At 38.5% G+C, this 16,250-nt stretch overlaps 2 protein-coding genes across 8 annotated transcripts in view; one reads left to right on the forward strand and one right to left on the reverse strand.

The window, feature by feature from the left end:
* The window catches only part of PARG (poly(ADP-ribose) glycohydrolase), a 115,839-nt gene extending 107,132 nt beyond the window's left edge, over positions 1-8,707 (reverse strand). Inside the window, exons 1-3 of one of the 7 annotated variants that reach the window (XM_072739337.1) lie at positions 8,618-8,707; positions 1,956-2,022; positions 363-1,346 (exon numbers count right to left, since the gene is read on the reverse strand). In XM_072739337.1, the coding sequence (XP_072595438.1) occupies positions 363-1,346; positions 1,956-1,993 (1,022 nt within the window). In that variant the 5' untranslated portion in view covers positions 1,994-2,022; positions 8,618-8,707. Of the gene's footprint in view, positions 1-362; positions 1,347-1,947; positions 2,023-8,183 lie in introns of all 7 variants that reach the window. The other 6 variants (XM_025989811.2, XM_025989822.2, XM_025989816.2 and 3 more) reach the window with 6 other exon arrangements.
* A 3-nt stretch (positions 8,708-8,710) lies between these two features.
* LOC112913367 (mitochondrial import inner membrane translocase subunit Tim23) overlaps positions 8,711-16,250 on the forward strand; it is a 33,627-nt gene continuing 26,087 nt past the window's right edge. Inside the window, exons 1-2 of the mRNA XM_025989912.2 lie at positions 8,711-8,984; positions 11,233-11,291. Of these exons, the coding sequence (XP_025845697.1) occupies positions 8,879-8,984; positions 11,233-11,291 (165 nt within the window). The 5' untranslated portion in view covers positions 8,711-8,878. The remainder of the gene's footprint in view (positions 8,985-11,232; positions 11,292-16,250) is intronic.

Here is a 16,250-nt window from a genome sequence, read left to right on the forward strand (position 1 = left end):
AAGTGAGTACAGTAACGCCTGCCTGTGCATCAGAGCATTAGAGAAAATGCAGTATACAAAGGCCTAGAAAAATGGATAAACAGAAGCCACTGTCAACCTAGTATTTTTATATTCTGATAATCCCCGCAAACTTCAGAAGGAAGATCATAAAACTAAAAAAAAAAAGGCCAATTAACAATATTTATTTAATCCTTGTTTTCTGTTTCTGGTCTTTTTGAACCTAGGTTTAAATTCACCATAAACAATTAACAGGCAATACAACTATTTCTTTGCTTCAGTATAAACCATAACTTTGTTAAACTCTTACAAAATTATGAAAGATGCATCACACTATTGGAGATATTCTTGTTGAAAAACATTACCTTTTGTCCTCTGCTTTGGGCATTCTCATGAAATGATCTGTGATTTTAGAATCCTTTTTCCCATGTTGCTTGGAATTCCTGCATTCTACATTCAGGCTAGAAGTACTTCCAGATGGTTTGGCATTTAAATCATTCATTCCACTGTGAGTCTCTCCTCCTTCAAATTGAAAATGTAATCGAATTTCACCTCCTTTAGAAGACCGTCTCCTCAACTCAGTGTCGGCTTCTCTTGCTTGGAACCTTGAAGGTTTACTTGCTGTTTGAGAGGAATTGCTATCTTCTTGCTCATCAAAACCTGGGCTTGTCTCTTCATCTGCTTCTGAGTCCTGACAACTATTTTTGGAATTATCTACATCCATTGGTGATTCAGGTTCACTTTCTTTCTCAAATGGAGGAGAATTTCCTAAAGTACTTTCTTGTCTACTCAATTTGTTGGCATTTTTCAGTTCAGTAGCAACATCCTCAGAGCCGATGTCTGACAAGGGACTCTCTGGCACCACATCTATATCTTCCTGCTGACAACCTGCACAGTCCTCTACTGGATGGCAAGACTTGCTGCACTTCTGGTGGCTTCTGGTTTCTCTGGCCTGTTCACCTTCTGTGGTCTGCTTTGCATTTTTAAAATTTACAGGTGTCAAAAATTTTTGGTTATCTCTACTTTCCTCACTATCTGTATCACTGCAATCATCATTTTGGGGTGACTGAGCAACGTTAGCATTACTGAACCGCTCTGGTACCAGAGTTACTGTCGAAGGTTCACTTTCTAAAAGCAGCTCTGTATGTTTCCCTTCATTTTGCCACTTACACATAGCTGCAGTCTGATGCTGGCTCAAATATTGTGTACTTTTTTCAACAGGTGATTTATCAAGACTTAGCTGAGAAACATTTTCTAATTTTTCCACACTATGTTGATAAAAGTTATCTTTTTGTACAGAACTCATCATGGATTCTACTCTTGTATTGTTGTTTTCTTTACTATGTAAACTACAACAGAATAGAAAGAACTAATGAGACAATAGAATTTACGATACAATAGAAAGAACTTATGGTATAAAAAATATCACTTATTCAACCCCTTTCCCACAGTGTTAGAGCAATAATTAAACTACTTGCAATTACCTAAACACAGTCTTTCATGACTCCATGACTTTGCACATATGCCTATTATCCCCTTTTCCCAACTCTATGCCTGGGAAACACCTGCCCTTCCTTTAAATGTTAAACTTCACTCACCTCCTGGCAGGCCTTCCTGCAATGGTAAAGCTAATTCTTTGTTCTATATGCTAACCACCACTGTTCTCTGTTTATACCTTTATTGTCCTATTTATCACACTATGTAATAATCATGTGTTCTTGCATCTGCCATCAGTATACTATAAGCATCTTAGAGACTCTGTAGGTCTCTTTCATCTCTGTAGGTCAAGTATATAGAACAGACTCTAGCATTTGAGAGACTAAAAACTTATTATTTACAAACTGAAAGAATAAATAAAGAAAAATGAGAAAGCAAGGAGAAAAAGTAGCATGAAGCAAGATAAAACATTCATATATCATGTTACTCATTTTTCTATATAGGCATGTATACCTCTATACCTTTCTGATTCAGTTGTCTTGATTCCTTTAATGTCCATCCAACTGGTAATAGTCTTTTGTTTGAAAACTGTAAAAAAAAAAAAAAAAAGACACATACCAAAACAATTATGTTTATGCATACCTGCCTTCAAAGAAAAAAATACCTATAGCAGCATTTATACATGTAAGGCATTGTGCTAGGTTTTATGAATTAAAGAGATTAATCAATCATTCCTTCCACACTCAAGCATTAAGAGATTAAACAGAAATACAAATATAAATGCATTTGGCACACAGTGGAAAGTGACAGGCCCCTGAAAGAGCTGGTACGACCTAATGGATACAGGCTCTGAAATCAAATCACCTAGTTTCTAATCCTAGTTCTCCCAATGGATTCCTATGTGTCTTTGTGAGGGATCATTTTTCTGTTTCTCAGATTCCTTATTTGTAAACCTGCAAGTTAACAGTATCTATCCTGGGGTTATTATGAGGTGTTTAAGGCCCAATCTGGTATATACTAAGTAAATGTTGATTCATAACTACGTTTAGTGTTAAAAAGGATCCTGATAAGGAATTAGGTATTTCCAAGAAAATACTATTTTAGGGAATTGGAGTAAGTGGGACAATCTGATAAACAGATTGAACTGTTCCTTGAAAATAAACATGTAGTCACATAAAGGGAAAATTGTAAGGCACCAATGGCAGGGAAATATAAAGAACTTAAAAAGAAAGCAATAGGGGACGCCTGGGTGGCTCAGTGGTTGAGCAACTGCCTTCGGCTCAGGTTGTGACCCCAGAGTCCTAGGATTGAGTCCCACACTGGACTCCCCACAGGGAGCCTGCTTCTCCCTCTGTCTATGTCTCTGCCTCTCTGTCTGTGCCTCTCATGAATAAATAAATAAAATCTTAAAAAAAAAAAAAAAAGCAACTGAAAATATGATTGAAAAGTCAGCTAGGACCATATCACAGAGGTTCTTGAATAACCCACAAAAAGAGGTACAAAAAAAAGTCTCAGGTCACACTCAGAGCTGCATCCCAGAACAAAAATCTAGGAGGGTCCCAGTCATACATGATACATACCCTGGAGGGCAAATCTGAAGGGGCAAGAAGGAAGATTCTAATGGTAGAAACTAGAAAGGAAGTTACTGGTCTAGGTCAGTGTTTTCCAAACCATCTGAATCATTAGGGGGCTGGTAATTAATGGATCCTAGGGCCAGGCCCCAGACCCACTGAATCAATGTATGTGTGATGATGGGAGTCACTAGGGAAGCTGGAATCTATATTTTTTCAAAAAGTTATTTTGATGATCATCAACCAGGTTGGAGAACTAATAGCCAAGGACCAAAACTAGTCATTGTAAGAACAGAAAATAAAAGTTGAGAAATGAGTCATTACAGACTTAACAATGATAGAAGTTAAGGGTGACACTAGGCTTTAAGTCTGAGACTTGAAAGATGGTCACAGCATTAACTAAAAATGTAGACTATATATAAGACAACTGGATTTAGGGGAAAATATGATTAGATCAATTGTGAACATACCAAATTTGAGAAGCCAAAGAGATAATTCTATCTATCTATCTAATTAGGTAGATAATTTGTATCTAAAATTAGATACAAATAGCAAGACAATAGAAAAAGTAGAGTTGATGGCTCAGTAAAGATGCAATATAAATAAATGCAATCCACAATTTACAAAATCATTAAAAACAAGCATGCTTTCAAAATTAACTGTACTGCCTATGGATTAAATGTATATAATATCTTAGTATAAAAATATAAAATTTTAAAGATTCTCTACTATTCTCCAAGCTGCAATGTAAAAATCTATGCACCTTAAGTCACAGACTTACTCTACTCTTATTTATGTCTCCTCAAACACCATAACATGAGCAAAACGGATGCTGTTCCAAATACACGAAAATCAACAGCTTTATCACTGTATTTGAGCGCCATATCATTCCTTACATTCCTTACATAAAATGCAAAGAATTGCATTTTAAAAAACATTCCAACTAGTAAAAATCTTTGATCAGCATTTTCAAAATAGTTTCTATCACAAAAAAAGTAATTATATTTGATATTTCTTGTTAAATACCACTATTTCAGTGACTTCATTAAGTTAATAGAAAATCAGGCTTGAGAAAAAATTAGCTTCGATCAGAAGAGGGTGAACCACTTAATTTCAAGGCTTTTCAGTAGTTCTTTCTCTAATTTCATTACATCAAACACAAGAGAAAATCCTCAAATTACCCAGCAAGGAACCAAAAATTCACTTTTTGAGTCAGTGTGGAGTTCAAAACACCTTTCTCCATAAATATAAGGATTAGTGGTATGCAATTCAATAATTGCACATGAAGCATAGCACTACAAGGGCAAGTGTACAGAATCAAAAGACTGCATACAACATTATTTCATAAGAAATTATGTAGCGTTCTCCTGCAGTTCTGACACTGAGAATGTGTTCTCTCGCCAGTTTCAAGTTTCCTACTATAATTCCTGAAGCCTCTGAAAAGGATAAAAAATGAGGAACCTCATAAAAAATGAGGAATAAGGAACTGGTATTTCCTGATAACAAGACATTCTTCTGAGAGACCTATTTTTCTTTTCAATACCACTACTTCTGGCTTTCAAAGGTTTCTTTTGCAACACGCCACAAGACTGCTTTAGAACTTTACCCCCTTATTCCCGAAATGAACATAAAACTATGCTTCCCATGTTACCTGGTAACTTCTTTCTTTTTTACTAGAAATAATCACAGCAAACAAAAAGAAGAGCAATAAGAGGTGATAAAAATGATACAAGATCTGGAGTCAAACCAAATCTTGGACCAAAATCTTCACTCGGTCGCTTACTAGTATTTTTATTCTTTGAGCTTCTATTTCCTCACATATAAAATAGGTTTAACAATAAATATCTCCTGCAAGACTTATGTAGATCAATGAGAAAAAATAGTAGTGTTCAGTCTCACAAAGCAGAAACTCAACAAATGTATTCTCTCCAACACTTCCATCCAATCTCTTTTTCACTGAGATTAGTTCTCCAATTTTATTTTAATTTCACATCATTTACACGTAATCTCATTAGTAATATCACTCAGTAACCAGGGCATCTCAATGTTCAATGAGCAAATCAATTAGGGCTACTGATACATGCAAATGACACAAAAAGCTTTGAAATTCACCTGCATTACAAAGGAAAACCTAAATTTCACAAAAAGTACCCCCCCCCCCCCCGCCCCCAGCAAGATAAGGTATGGGAAGAGTATGGTGAGATCAAAGAGTGATGGACAGTGGGAGTTTTGAGATGAAGAAAGAGGTCTGAAAATGCTTTTGACAGCTTTGAGGCTGAAGGAAAGATATGGAGGAAGGAGGACAAACTGTAATCACCACCACCCATCCTACACTTGGACCATGCCTGGAGCAGGGAGAGAAACTCTAGGTAGTTATAAAAAGCAGAGCTCCCATCAGAATGTGAATAGCACCTTGAATTTTGCCTGTATGCAGATTTGCAGATTTCAACCAATATAAGAAATATACCCAGGAAGGCAAATAACACAAAATTTGAAGATCTTGAATGAATGAATGAATGCCCATTTCCTTTTCTCACCTACTCTAACTATACATGAAAAATTTAAGTACAAAGTTCCTAATTTTTACCTGAGTAGTACTAATTACAAGAATTCCAATTTTTTTAAATTTTTTTAAAATTTATTTATTTATGATAGTCACAGAGAGAGAGAGAGAGAGAGAGAGAGAGAGCGAGAGCCAGAGACACAGGCACAGGGAGAAGCAGGCTCCATGCACCAGGAGCCCGATGTGGGATTCGATCCCGGGTCTCCAGGATTGCGCCCTGGGCCAAAGGCAGGCGCCAAACTGCTGCGCCACCCAGGGATCCCACGAATTCCAAATTTGAAACAGTAGTTTTTGTTTAGACTTGAACATTCTAATTGATGTCCTGTTCCCAGTATACAAAAACATTTACACATGTAAAGTACAGCCCAAGTACTGATTTTGTTCCTCTTCTGCAAAAATCTGCAGAAAATAAAAAGATCCAACCATGAGGATTGACTACTCTCCTCCAATAGAAACGAATTCTTCCACCTTTATATGCAAATAAAGTGAATGGGCCCACAAATTAGCCTCTCGCATAAGTCAGATACAGGACTTGGAGGTCACCCTCAGCTGCCCCTCTCCTCCACTCTCCCTCGCCAAGTTCTCTGAAATCTATGGCCTAAATCTTAAATCCATTCCTTCTTTTCCATCTTCAAAAGAGCACCAATATCAAAAGAACAGGTACATCACTTTTTAAACAACGGCATTCGTTTCCTGCAACTTGGTCTCCTTGTCCAGTCTTGACTTTCTCTAACCTAATGTTAAACAAAGGACTTTCTTAAGTGAGATACAGACAACATAAGAAAGTCTCCTACATTATAGGTATTTCATGAAACATGTTTGTAATGAAAATGGCATATTTCCCCAGTTTATAGATTTCTTATTCTGTGTACCAAGTGAAATTTACACGGTGGACTGCAGTCAGAGATGTCCAAAGGCCACCTAAGCCATCTTTTCTAAAATATTAACTGAATGTTATTTCCATTTTTAGAAGCTTTCAGTGGCTCCCCATTAACACAGAATAAAGTCTAAACTCTTTGAAATGGAACTAGTTTGTCCATAAGAAGTTCCGCCCTTCTTCCTGGCCTCATGTCCTGGCACTCCTGTCAGTCCTGTCATTGTATGCTCCAGTCCTACCACCTTTGCACATGCCATCCCTCTGCATATTTTTTCCTCTCCTTGATCTATACAGCAAATCCTGCTCATCCTTCAATATTTAGTTGAGATCTACTCCCCACTGCCTCTAAGGCCTGAGAGAACTAAGTTCACACCATTCACCCAAAGACTGACCTCTGTGCAGCCTCTTACACTGTTGACCAAAGCATCCTTTTGGAAATGCTCTCTTCCCTGTGTGACACAATAAAAGCCAGGCTTTCATCCTACTCTTCTGGCTGCTCCTCTTCAGTCTACTCTTAGATGATGATGTTCCTAAAGTTTCTGTCCTAGGTCACCTTTATTTTCTCTACGTGCTTTAAATAATCTAATTTACTTCTATAGCATCAATTATCACATTTATGCCAAGGATCCTCAAATCTATTTCCAGCACAAACATATTTATGAGGTACAAACCCATATATTCCGTTCTCTCTGAAACCATCCACTTCTTTCCTACCGCCCACAACCAGGTATAAACCATCATTATCTCCCACCTACACTAACTCCTTTAGCCTTGGACCTACACTTCTGCTCCCTTTCAATCCATTCTTCATTTTCTACACACTAGCCAGAGGTCTTGGGGGGGGGGGGGGGGGACGTGTCTGTGCGTGTGTGTGCATGTACATGAAGTCACTTCCCTATAGAAAACACATCAAAAGCTTCTCATTGTCCTTAAAGTTCAAAACCCTCAGCATTGCCCGTTATTTTCCAGTATGATCTGATCTTTGCCTACCTCCCTGCAGCCCCACCTCTCCTTACACTCTCCTGTTGACAGTATGCACCAGCTGCATTTTAGGAACACTTCCTTACTTCCTCTTTTCTAGGTAATTCTTCATCCTTTCTCAGTCCTCAAAATAAACTCTCTCATCTTCTGGGAGATTATCTTTAACCCCACAGATTGGATTAAGACTCCTGACTCCTACCGTAATGATGTATGTCCCTCACCTGTCAGCATATCCATTACCCTTTATTATGTGGACTTGTAATTGTTTCATCTCTCCTGATAGATTTTAGGATCTGAAAACAGAGGCCAAATTACTCTTATTCAACACTGTATGCCCAAAAAAGTACAATGCCAGCCAGCACTAACAGCTCTGCACCCCCAGGACAAAGAATCTGAATCAAGAGAAGTTGTGACCTTTGTAGCTTTCCTTCCATCTAGAGGCCGAAGTTTCACATACACAATTAGACTTCCTTAACAACTAAGGCAACTTCTCAGCAAACCCGAGGAAACCAAACAGGTGGCGTCTACTGCCACTTTCCTTCTTGTGAGTGACTACTCATCGGGGTTTCTCACACCACCAATCCCAACGGGGAAAATGCGGCCGCATTCCCCTACTAGTGGCCTTAGTGGCTTAGCAAGAGGACCTCAGACTGGTAGACACAAGACCAGAAAGGGATGGAGTCCCTGTGCCCCCTACAAAGACCAAGATGAGGTTTGGGCCGAAGCGAAGGACAAAGTTCTTTATTTCCCCACGTACCAAGCGAGGTGGAGCTGCCTCTGTGCGGTCCCGCCCGCCCCGGGACGCAGCCTGAGGAGGACGGTGGGACCCTGAACTGCACGGGGGCGTCCTTGGGATCGAGGACGCGTCTCTGCCTGCTGGGGAAGCTCCGGGCGTCCGAGGCGGCCGGCGGAGAAGTTGCAGCGGCGCCCCAGCGGGGTCGCTTGGTGCAGGGCTCACAGCCGGGGCCCGCACTCATGCTTGGGACCCGCAGCGCACAGTCCCCGGGCCGGCCGCGGGGAGAGCCTCATTCACTAACCCTGAGAGGGACGGACTGCGCCTCCTCCTCGGCGCCTCCAGGCACCATTCCCTCTCTGCCGCTGCCTGCTTCTGCAGTTGCTACTCCGCCGGCCTCCCGAGCCAAGCCCTAGCCAGTCGCCTGCCTTCCCTCTTCCACAGGCACCCCCACCTGCCTCAGGATGCGCCGCTTTGACTCTGGCTCGGCTCACTTGCCCACCACCGGAAGGCTGCCACAGGCGCTTCCGGTTTCCGGGACGTACAGTGTCGCAAAGCGGAACTGCAAGGATTAGCGGGTACCGGCTCCCGGAAGGTCACCGTGTGAAGGAGGAGGGGGTAACCCGGGTCTCCCTGCTGTTTCAGGGGCGCAACGGCCGAGCAGACGAACCCGGCCTAAGGCGGTGGTGATAAGCGGACGGGCAGTTTCCTGCGACACCATGGAGAGCGGCGGGGGAAGCGGGAACAAAACCACCGGGGGCTTGGCCGGCTTTTTCGGAGCCGGCGGGGCAAGTTACTCGCACGCGGATTTGGCCGGAGTCCCGCGTAAGTATCGGGCCTAGCTTGGGAACATTTCTTACTGGTTCTTGCGACCCTTCCAGACGAATAGCGTCCTCTGTCCTTTTTTTGGCTGGCGTTCACTCCTTTCGGTACCAGTGATGGAGTTGGTGTGTTCGCGCTGCCGCCCTTTCAACATCGAGCGAGTGTTTGCAGCCGTGGATCCCCGAGCAGTTCTGTCCGACCTGGACTCGGGAGACGTTGCCTCTTTTCTTCCTTTCATGTCCCAGCCTGGTGCCTTCTCTTTCCTCTCACACATTCCTTGTGCTTTGGGCTGTGTGCTTGACTCTAGATTAAGAGGTGGGCCCCGCTCTGCAAGTAAGTACATTCCAGATAGCTTGGAAGTAACTTTTAAGCACAAAGTCTCGTGTTTCGAAACTGAAAGGTAGCCGTCAGGTCAAAGCATTTAATATTGAATATAGGCAAGAAAGAAATTTGAATCGTGCCATCTGGGGGAGCTGAGAAGTGAGCTGCACTTTAAAGGTCATTTATGGACTTGAAAAAAGAAGCCAGGTAAGAAAGGAAAAATACGAGATCAAAAGTGCAGAAGCATGAATACCCTGCCTGTACCCTCGATCCTGTGAATACATCTTCCAGTATTAAGTTGAACGTGTTCAACTTATCCAGGTCTTTTATGCTCAAGAACAAAAGAGCCCTAGTGTCATCTCTGTCAAAACTGAATCTGGAACACATTTTTCATATAATAAGTCTCCTGAGGTCTGGGTTTTGGAGCGCAAAGGGCACTCACTTCCTTAATGTGATAAGCATTGTTACATTAATTTGATTACGATTTTAAGGTAAATTAAGAGGTCGAGGGTGAACACCATTCATTGAGCACCTGGAATGGGCCAATGACTTTTCTGGGTGCCGGACTACCGATGGTTAAAGGAGAGATGATTGCTGCTTTCATGGAGTTTACATCGTATTGAAGTGAGCCAAGTAACACAAACACTTCAGTTAGTGATAAGTTTATGTAAAGGCATCAAAACAAAATCGAGAAATGATGAAAGCAGCACACCATTTTAGAATGGGTCAGGGAAAGCAGCTAGAGGATGTTGACGTTTGAACTATGACCTGAATACAATACAAATGCTAGGAATGGGGGGCAGGTGTACAAGGGAAAGAGGTTAGTCCAAATGCCCTGAGGAAAAAAAACACTTGACACGTTTAAAGGACAACTGATAGGCCTGTGCATCTACAAAGTTGCAAGGAAATTGGAGCCGTAGGAGGTCATGAGATCAGGAGGACAAGGAATGGCCATTAATGCAGTGTTTTATAAGCCATGGTAAGGATTTTGGATTTGATCACAAGTGTGAATGGAAGTCATTCGCGCTGTTTTCTTTTCTTTTAAAAAAAATCACTTTAGTTGTTATATACGAAATGAATCAAAGGGACTAGAGCAAGTTAAGGAGTCTGTTTAAGTAGATTCTTACTGTAGCCTAGGTGAGATTTAGTGATTGGACTAAAACGATAGCAGTAAGGGTGGTGGTAAGGAACAGTTCAGGATGAATATTGAATATAGAATTAGTAGGGCTTTCAGTTGATGAAAAGACTAGAGTCATGGGTATTTCACAAATTTGTGAACAATCAACAGATGCGCAAGAATTCAAGAGTTAAATCTAGAATGTGAGAAAGTTATTTTCCCGGATAGATTTTTCCATTTTCAAAGTTAGTGGGGTTCAAATCTGGCTCTCTGAGAGTTTCCATTTTCTTTTGTCCTTACCCACATTCCTTTGGGGATAACCCAAGAATGCTCTACACTGCCACAGTAAATGACCTTTGTCAGCAGCCGTCCATACTAAGATTTGAAGGAAGTACCTTAAAATATTTATGTATAATACATAACCTGAACACTGTTTTTCCCATGGAATTGATTGGTCTCTTATCAGTCTTATTTTGCAGTTTGTATAGATGTCAAGCATCCTTGTGACAGAGTAGAGGAAATTAGCTTTATAATTAACTTGAGCTATGCTTCCTGCTACTTTATTTGATCCACATTATTGCCAGTATCTCTTTGGTATGAGAGCCTGAGCCACTCATGAAAGACCTGGTTTGAGGACCTCAGGAGGAGACACCCCTAAAACTGCCACACAAGACAGGAGAAGCATAGAAAAGCAGAGAATTTCATATTCAGTGACCCTGAAAATCAAAATTGCAAAACACAAGAAACAGCATAATTAACACTGAATGAAATAGCTTTTTAAAATTTCATTGCAATGTGATGTTTTCTTTCTAGTGACTGGTATGAACCCTCTGTCTCCTTATTTAAATGTGGATCCACGATACCTGGTGCAGGTAAGATTAAGGCTAGTCCTTTTATGAATTTACTAGTTTGGTCATGTATCTTACTGTTAAACAAACAAAAAAAAAAAGCCAGGTTCTTAGACTGACCAGATCTATGATACATATTTCTGGAGGCATTAACTCTGGTCTCCATTCACCCTTTTTTATTTCCTTGGAAACTCTGGAGATTTGACTTGCGTCTCCCTGATACTAATTAATTAATTCCCTTTAAAGGTTTTTTGGGGGTCTCAGGTGGGGTTTTTTTCTTTCCCATTTAAAGATATTAAATATTTTCCCGTTAAAAATTAAAATATACTAACAAAATTTACCATCTTATCTATTTTTCAGTGTACTGTTCAGCTTTATTAACTACATTTATAATATTATGGAAGAATTACCACCTCCCATATCCAAAACTCATTTCATGATGTAAAACAAACTGTACCTATTAAAAAATAACTTCATTCTACCATTCCATTCACCTATCCCATGGCAACCACCCTTCTGTTTCCTCTAATTTGGATAACTAAATACCTCAAATAGGTGGAATCATACAGTATTTGTCCTTTGTGATTGGCTTATTTCATTTAGCATGCTGTTCTCAAGTTTCATCTATGTTATAGCATGTGTCAGAATTTCCTTCTTTTTAAGGCTGGATAAAATTAATTGAATAATATTCCATTTTGCTTATCCATTCCTCAGTCCCTGGATTGCTTCCATATTTTAGCTTTATGAATACTGTTATGAACATTAGTGTACAAATGTCTCTTCCTGATCCTCCTTTTGATTCTTTTAATTATATATCCAGAAGTGAAATTACTGGATCGTAGGGAAATTTTATATTATATATTAATTGAGGAACTACCATTCTGTATTCCATAGCACTGTACCATTTTACATTCCCAAGAACTGCACAAAGGTTGCAATCCTCACCAACGCTTGTTATTTTCTGTTTTTTTTTTTTTTTTTTTTTTAATCATAGCTATGCTAATGGGTAATGAGGGTGGTGGTCATTGTGATGTTGAGCATCTTTTTATAAACCTATTGCCCGTTTTATACTTCGGAGAAATGTTTATATAAATCCATTATCCATTTTTTAATTGAGTCTTTATTGTTGTTGAATCTAAGTTTTCCATATGTTCTGAATGTTAACTCCTTATCCATGATTTGCAAATATTTTCTCCCATCCTGTGGGTTACCTTTTTACTATTCTGATACTGTCTTTTGAGGCACAAAATTCTTTAAATTTTACAGAGGTCAGTTTTTCTATTTTTTTCTTTTGTTGCCTTTGCCTTTATGGTCAGATCCAAGAAGTCATTGCCAAATCCAGTGTCACAAAACTTTTCCCCTATGTTATCTTCTAAGAGTTTTATGGTCTTAGATGTTACATTTAGTTCAGATCCATTTAATTTTTGTATTAGGTTTTAGGTAATCATCTAAATTCATTTGATTACATAGATATCCAATTTTTAAAGCACTATTTGTTAAAAAGAGTGTCTTTTCTCTTGGAATGGTCTTAGCCCTCTTGTTCAAAATCATTGGATCAGGGACGCCTGGGTGACTCAGCAGTTGAGCATCTGCCTTTGGCTTAGGGCATCATCCTGGAGTCTCACATCAGGCTTCCTGCATGGAGCCTGCTTCTCCCTCTGCCTATGTCTCTGCATCTCTTTCTGTGTCTCTCATGAATAAATAAATAAAATCTTTAAAAACAAAACAAAATCATTGGACCATATATGTGAGGGTTTATTTCCAGGTTCTGTAATTTGTTTCATTGGTCTATATGTCTGTCTTTGTGTCAGCATCACACTTTTGATTACAGTAACCTTATGGTGAGTTTTGAAATCAGGAGCATGATGATTGTTCTTTTTCTTTTTCTTTCTTTCTTTCTTTCTTTCTTTCTTTCTTTCTTTCTTTCTTTCTTTCTTTTTTTTTTTTTTTTTGTTCTTTTTCAAGATTGTTTTGGCTATTAGGGATTCATTGAGATTCTGTATTTATTATAGGATGGGTTTTTCTATTTGCAGAAATATCATTGGTATTTTGATAGGGATTGCATTGAATCTATAGATTCTTTTGAATAGTATTGACATCTTAACAGAATAAAAGTCTTCCAACCCACAGACATGGGATATGTTTCCATATATTCAAGTCTTTAATTTCTTTTAAGAGGTTTTATGGTTTTCATTGTGTAAGACTTTCACCTCCTTGGTTAAGTTCATTCCTAAGTATTATTCCTTTTGGTGCTATTATAAAAGGAATTGCTTTTGTAATTTCTTTTTCAGATTGTTCGTTATTAGCACATGGAAATCCTTTTAATTTTTTGTGTTGATTTTTTTGTATCCTGCTACTTTGCTAAATTTATTAGATCTAATATATTTTCTTAGTGCCGTGTGTAGGATTTTCTATGTATAAGATCATTTTATCCACAAAAATAAGAAATTTTGCTTCTTCCTTTCTGATTTGGATACCGTTTATTTCTTCTTGCCTAATTGCTGTGGCTAGAACATTTAGTACAAGTATCCTTCACTTTTTGAAATTCACATCGTTCCACTTTTATGAGAGACCTACATTATGTAGATCTGAATCTAGTACCTGTTTACGCTGGCCAAAAGAAATCAGAAGAGGATTTTTGCTTTTACCAAAAAAGTGAAAAGCAAAAATAGCATTCAGCATTTGCTCTGCAGTGAACTCTTCTAATGGCACCTTTCAAGCTCCTTCCTGGGGGTCTACACTCAGCATTTCAGCATTAAGAGATCGCAGCTTTGAACTATGTGAGCCTCTGTGCTTTATCTTTGTTCATCTGATAGCAAGCTGTGTCCTAAAGTATGAGAAAAGCCTGAGAGGTTATCTTTTGGGTCTGGGAATACTCCATTTTCCATGTAAGTTGATGAGAATTGCTTCTTCACATTATGCCATTTTGACTTACAGAAGGTTTCATGGGAATGCTCTACTCATAGATAATCAGGGGAGGCTTGTACTATCTCAAACACAAGAGACAGAAATGGTCGTCCTTGCCTTTTCCTGATTTTGGATGGAAAGTTTTTATCTTTTACCTTGGAATAAGATGTTCATTCTGGGCTTTCCTTATATGGCTTTTATTATGTTGCAGTAGTTTTCTTCCTAGTCCTAGTTTGTTGAATTTTTTTAGTCATAAAAGTGTGTTGGATTTTGTTAGATGCTTTTTTTTTTTTTTTTTTTTTTTTGCAGTAGTTGAGGTGATCATATGCTTTTTTTTTTTTTCCTTCTTTCAGAGTGGTGTATTATGTTGATCAGTTTTCATGTATTGGACCATCCTGCATAACATGAATAAATCCCACATGGTCATAGTTTATAATCCTTTTAGTATGCTACTGAATTTGGTTTCCTAGTATTTTATTGAGAATTTTGTATCAGTGTTGATAGGAGATATTGGTCTGTAGTTTTCTTGTAGTGTCCTTGTCTGGCTTTGGTGTAAGAGTAATGCTGGCCTTAAACAAAGTATTGCCTCCACTTTAATTTTTGGAAAAGTTTTAAAAGAATTAGTGTTTTTTCAATGTCTGGTAGACTTCACTAGTGAAGTCATTAGGTCCAGGGCTTTTCTTTGTTTCTTTTTGAGAGAGAGAGAGAGAACACAGGGTGGAGGTGGGGCAGAGGGAAAGGAGAGAAAATCTAAAGCAGGCTCCAAACCCCCGCACAGAGTCTATGTGGGATTTAATCTCAACCCTAAAGTCATGATGAGCCAAAATCAAAAGTTGGACCCTTAACCAACTAAGCCACCCAAGTGCCTCTGTTGTGACAGTTTTTATTCCTGATTTCAGTCTTCTTACTGGTTAGTTATAGGTGTATTTGGATATTCTGTGTCTTGGTGAGTTTTGTATCTCTAGGAATTTATGTATTTCATCAAGGTTATCTAATTTGTTGGCATGCAGTCTTTCATAGTATTTTTAATTCTATAGAATCAATAGTGACTTTCATGTCTGATGTTAATATTTTGAGGGTTTTTTTTTCTTGTTCATTTAGCTAAAGGTTTTTCAATTTTGTTTCTCTTCAAAGAACCAACTTTTGGGTTCATTGATTTTTTTTTCTCTACTGTTTACTTTTTTATTTTTATCTTCTCTAATCTTTATTATGCCCTTCTGCTAGCTTTGGGTTTAGTTTCCTCTTTTTCTAGGTCCTTATGTTGCAAAGTTAGGTGTTTTGTTTTTTTTTTAAAGTTAGGTGGTTTATTTGAGATTTCTGATTTTTTTTTAAAGATTTTATTTATTTATTCATAAAAGACACAGGAGAGAGGCAGAGACACAGATAGAGGGAGAAGCAGGCTCCCTGTGGGGGGCCCAATGCAGGACTCGATCCCAGGACCCGGGATCATGACCTAAGCTGAAGGCAGACGCTAAACCACTGAGCAACCCAAGCGTCCCTCTCTGATTTTCTTTTTTTAATAAGCATTTATAGCTCTGAATTTTCCCCTTAACACTGCTTTGACTGGATCTTATAAGTTTTGATGTATTTTCTTTTTTATTCACAATTATTTTCTAATATCTCTTATGATTTCTTTGATCTTTTAGTGGTGTATAGTTGTATTTAATTTCCATGAATTTGTGAATTTTTCATTTTATTTCTGTTACTGATTTCTAACTCATACTGTTGTGGTTGGAGAAGATACTTTGTATGGTATCTTTTAAAATGTATTGAGACTTAATTTGTGTCTTAACATATAATCTGTCCTGGAAAACGTCCCACATGAATTTGAGAATAAGGTCTATGCTATTATTGTTAGGTAGAGTGTCTTGTATATGTCTCTTAGATCCGTTTGTTCTTTTTTTTTATTGTGTTAAGTCCTCGTTTTTATTATCTTTGGTCTGGTTATGATAGTTATTCATTATTGAGAAGAGAATATTGAAGTTTCTAATTCTTACTGTAGAAATTTCGATTTCTGCCTTTAATTCTACTATTTTATACTTAATATATATTAACGATCTATTACTAGGTATGTAA

Source organism: Vulpes vulpes, chromosome 15, assembly GCF_048418805.1.
Source record: "Vulpes vulpes isolate BD-2025 chromosome 15, VulVul3, whole genome shotgun sequence".
NCBI lineage: Eukaryota > Metazoa > Chordata > Mammalia > Carnivora > Canidae > Vulpes > Vulpes vulpes.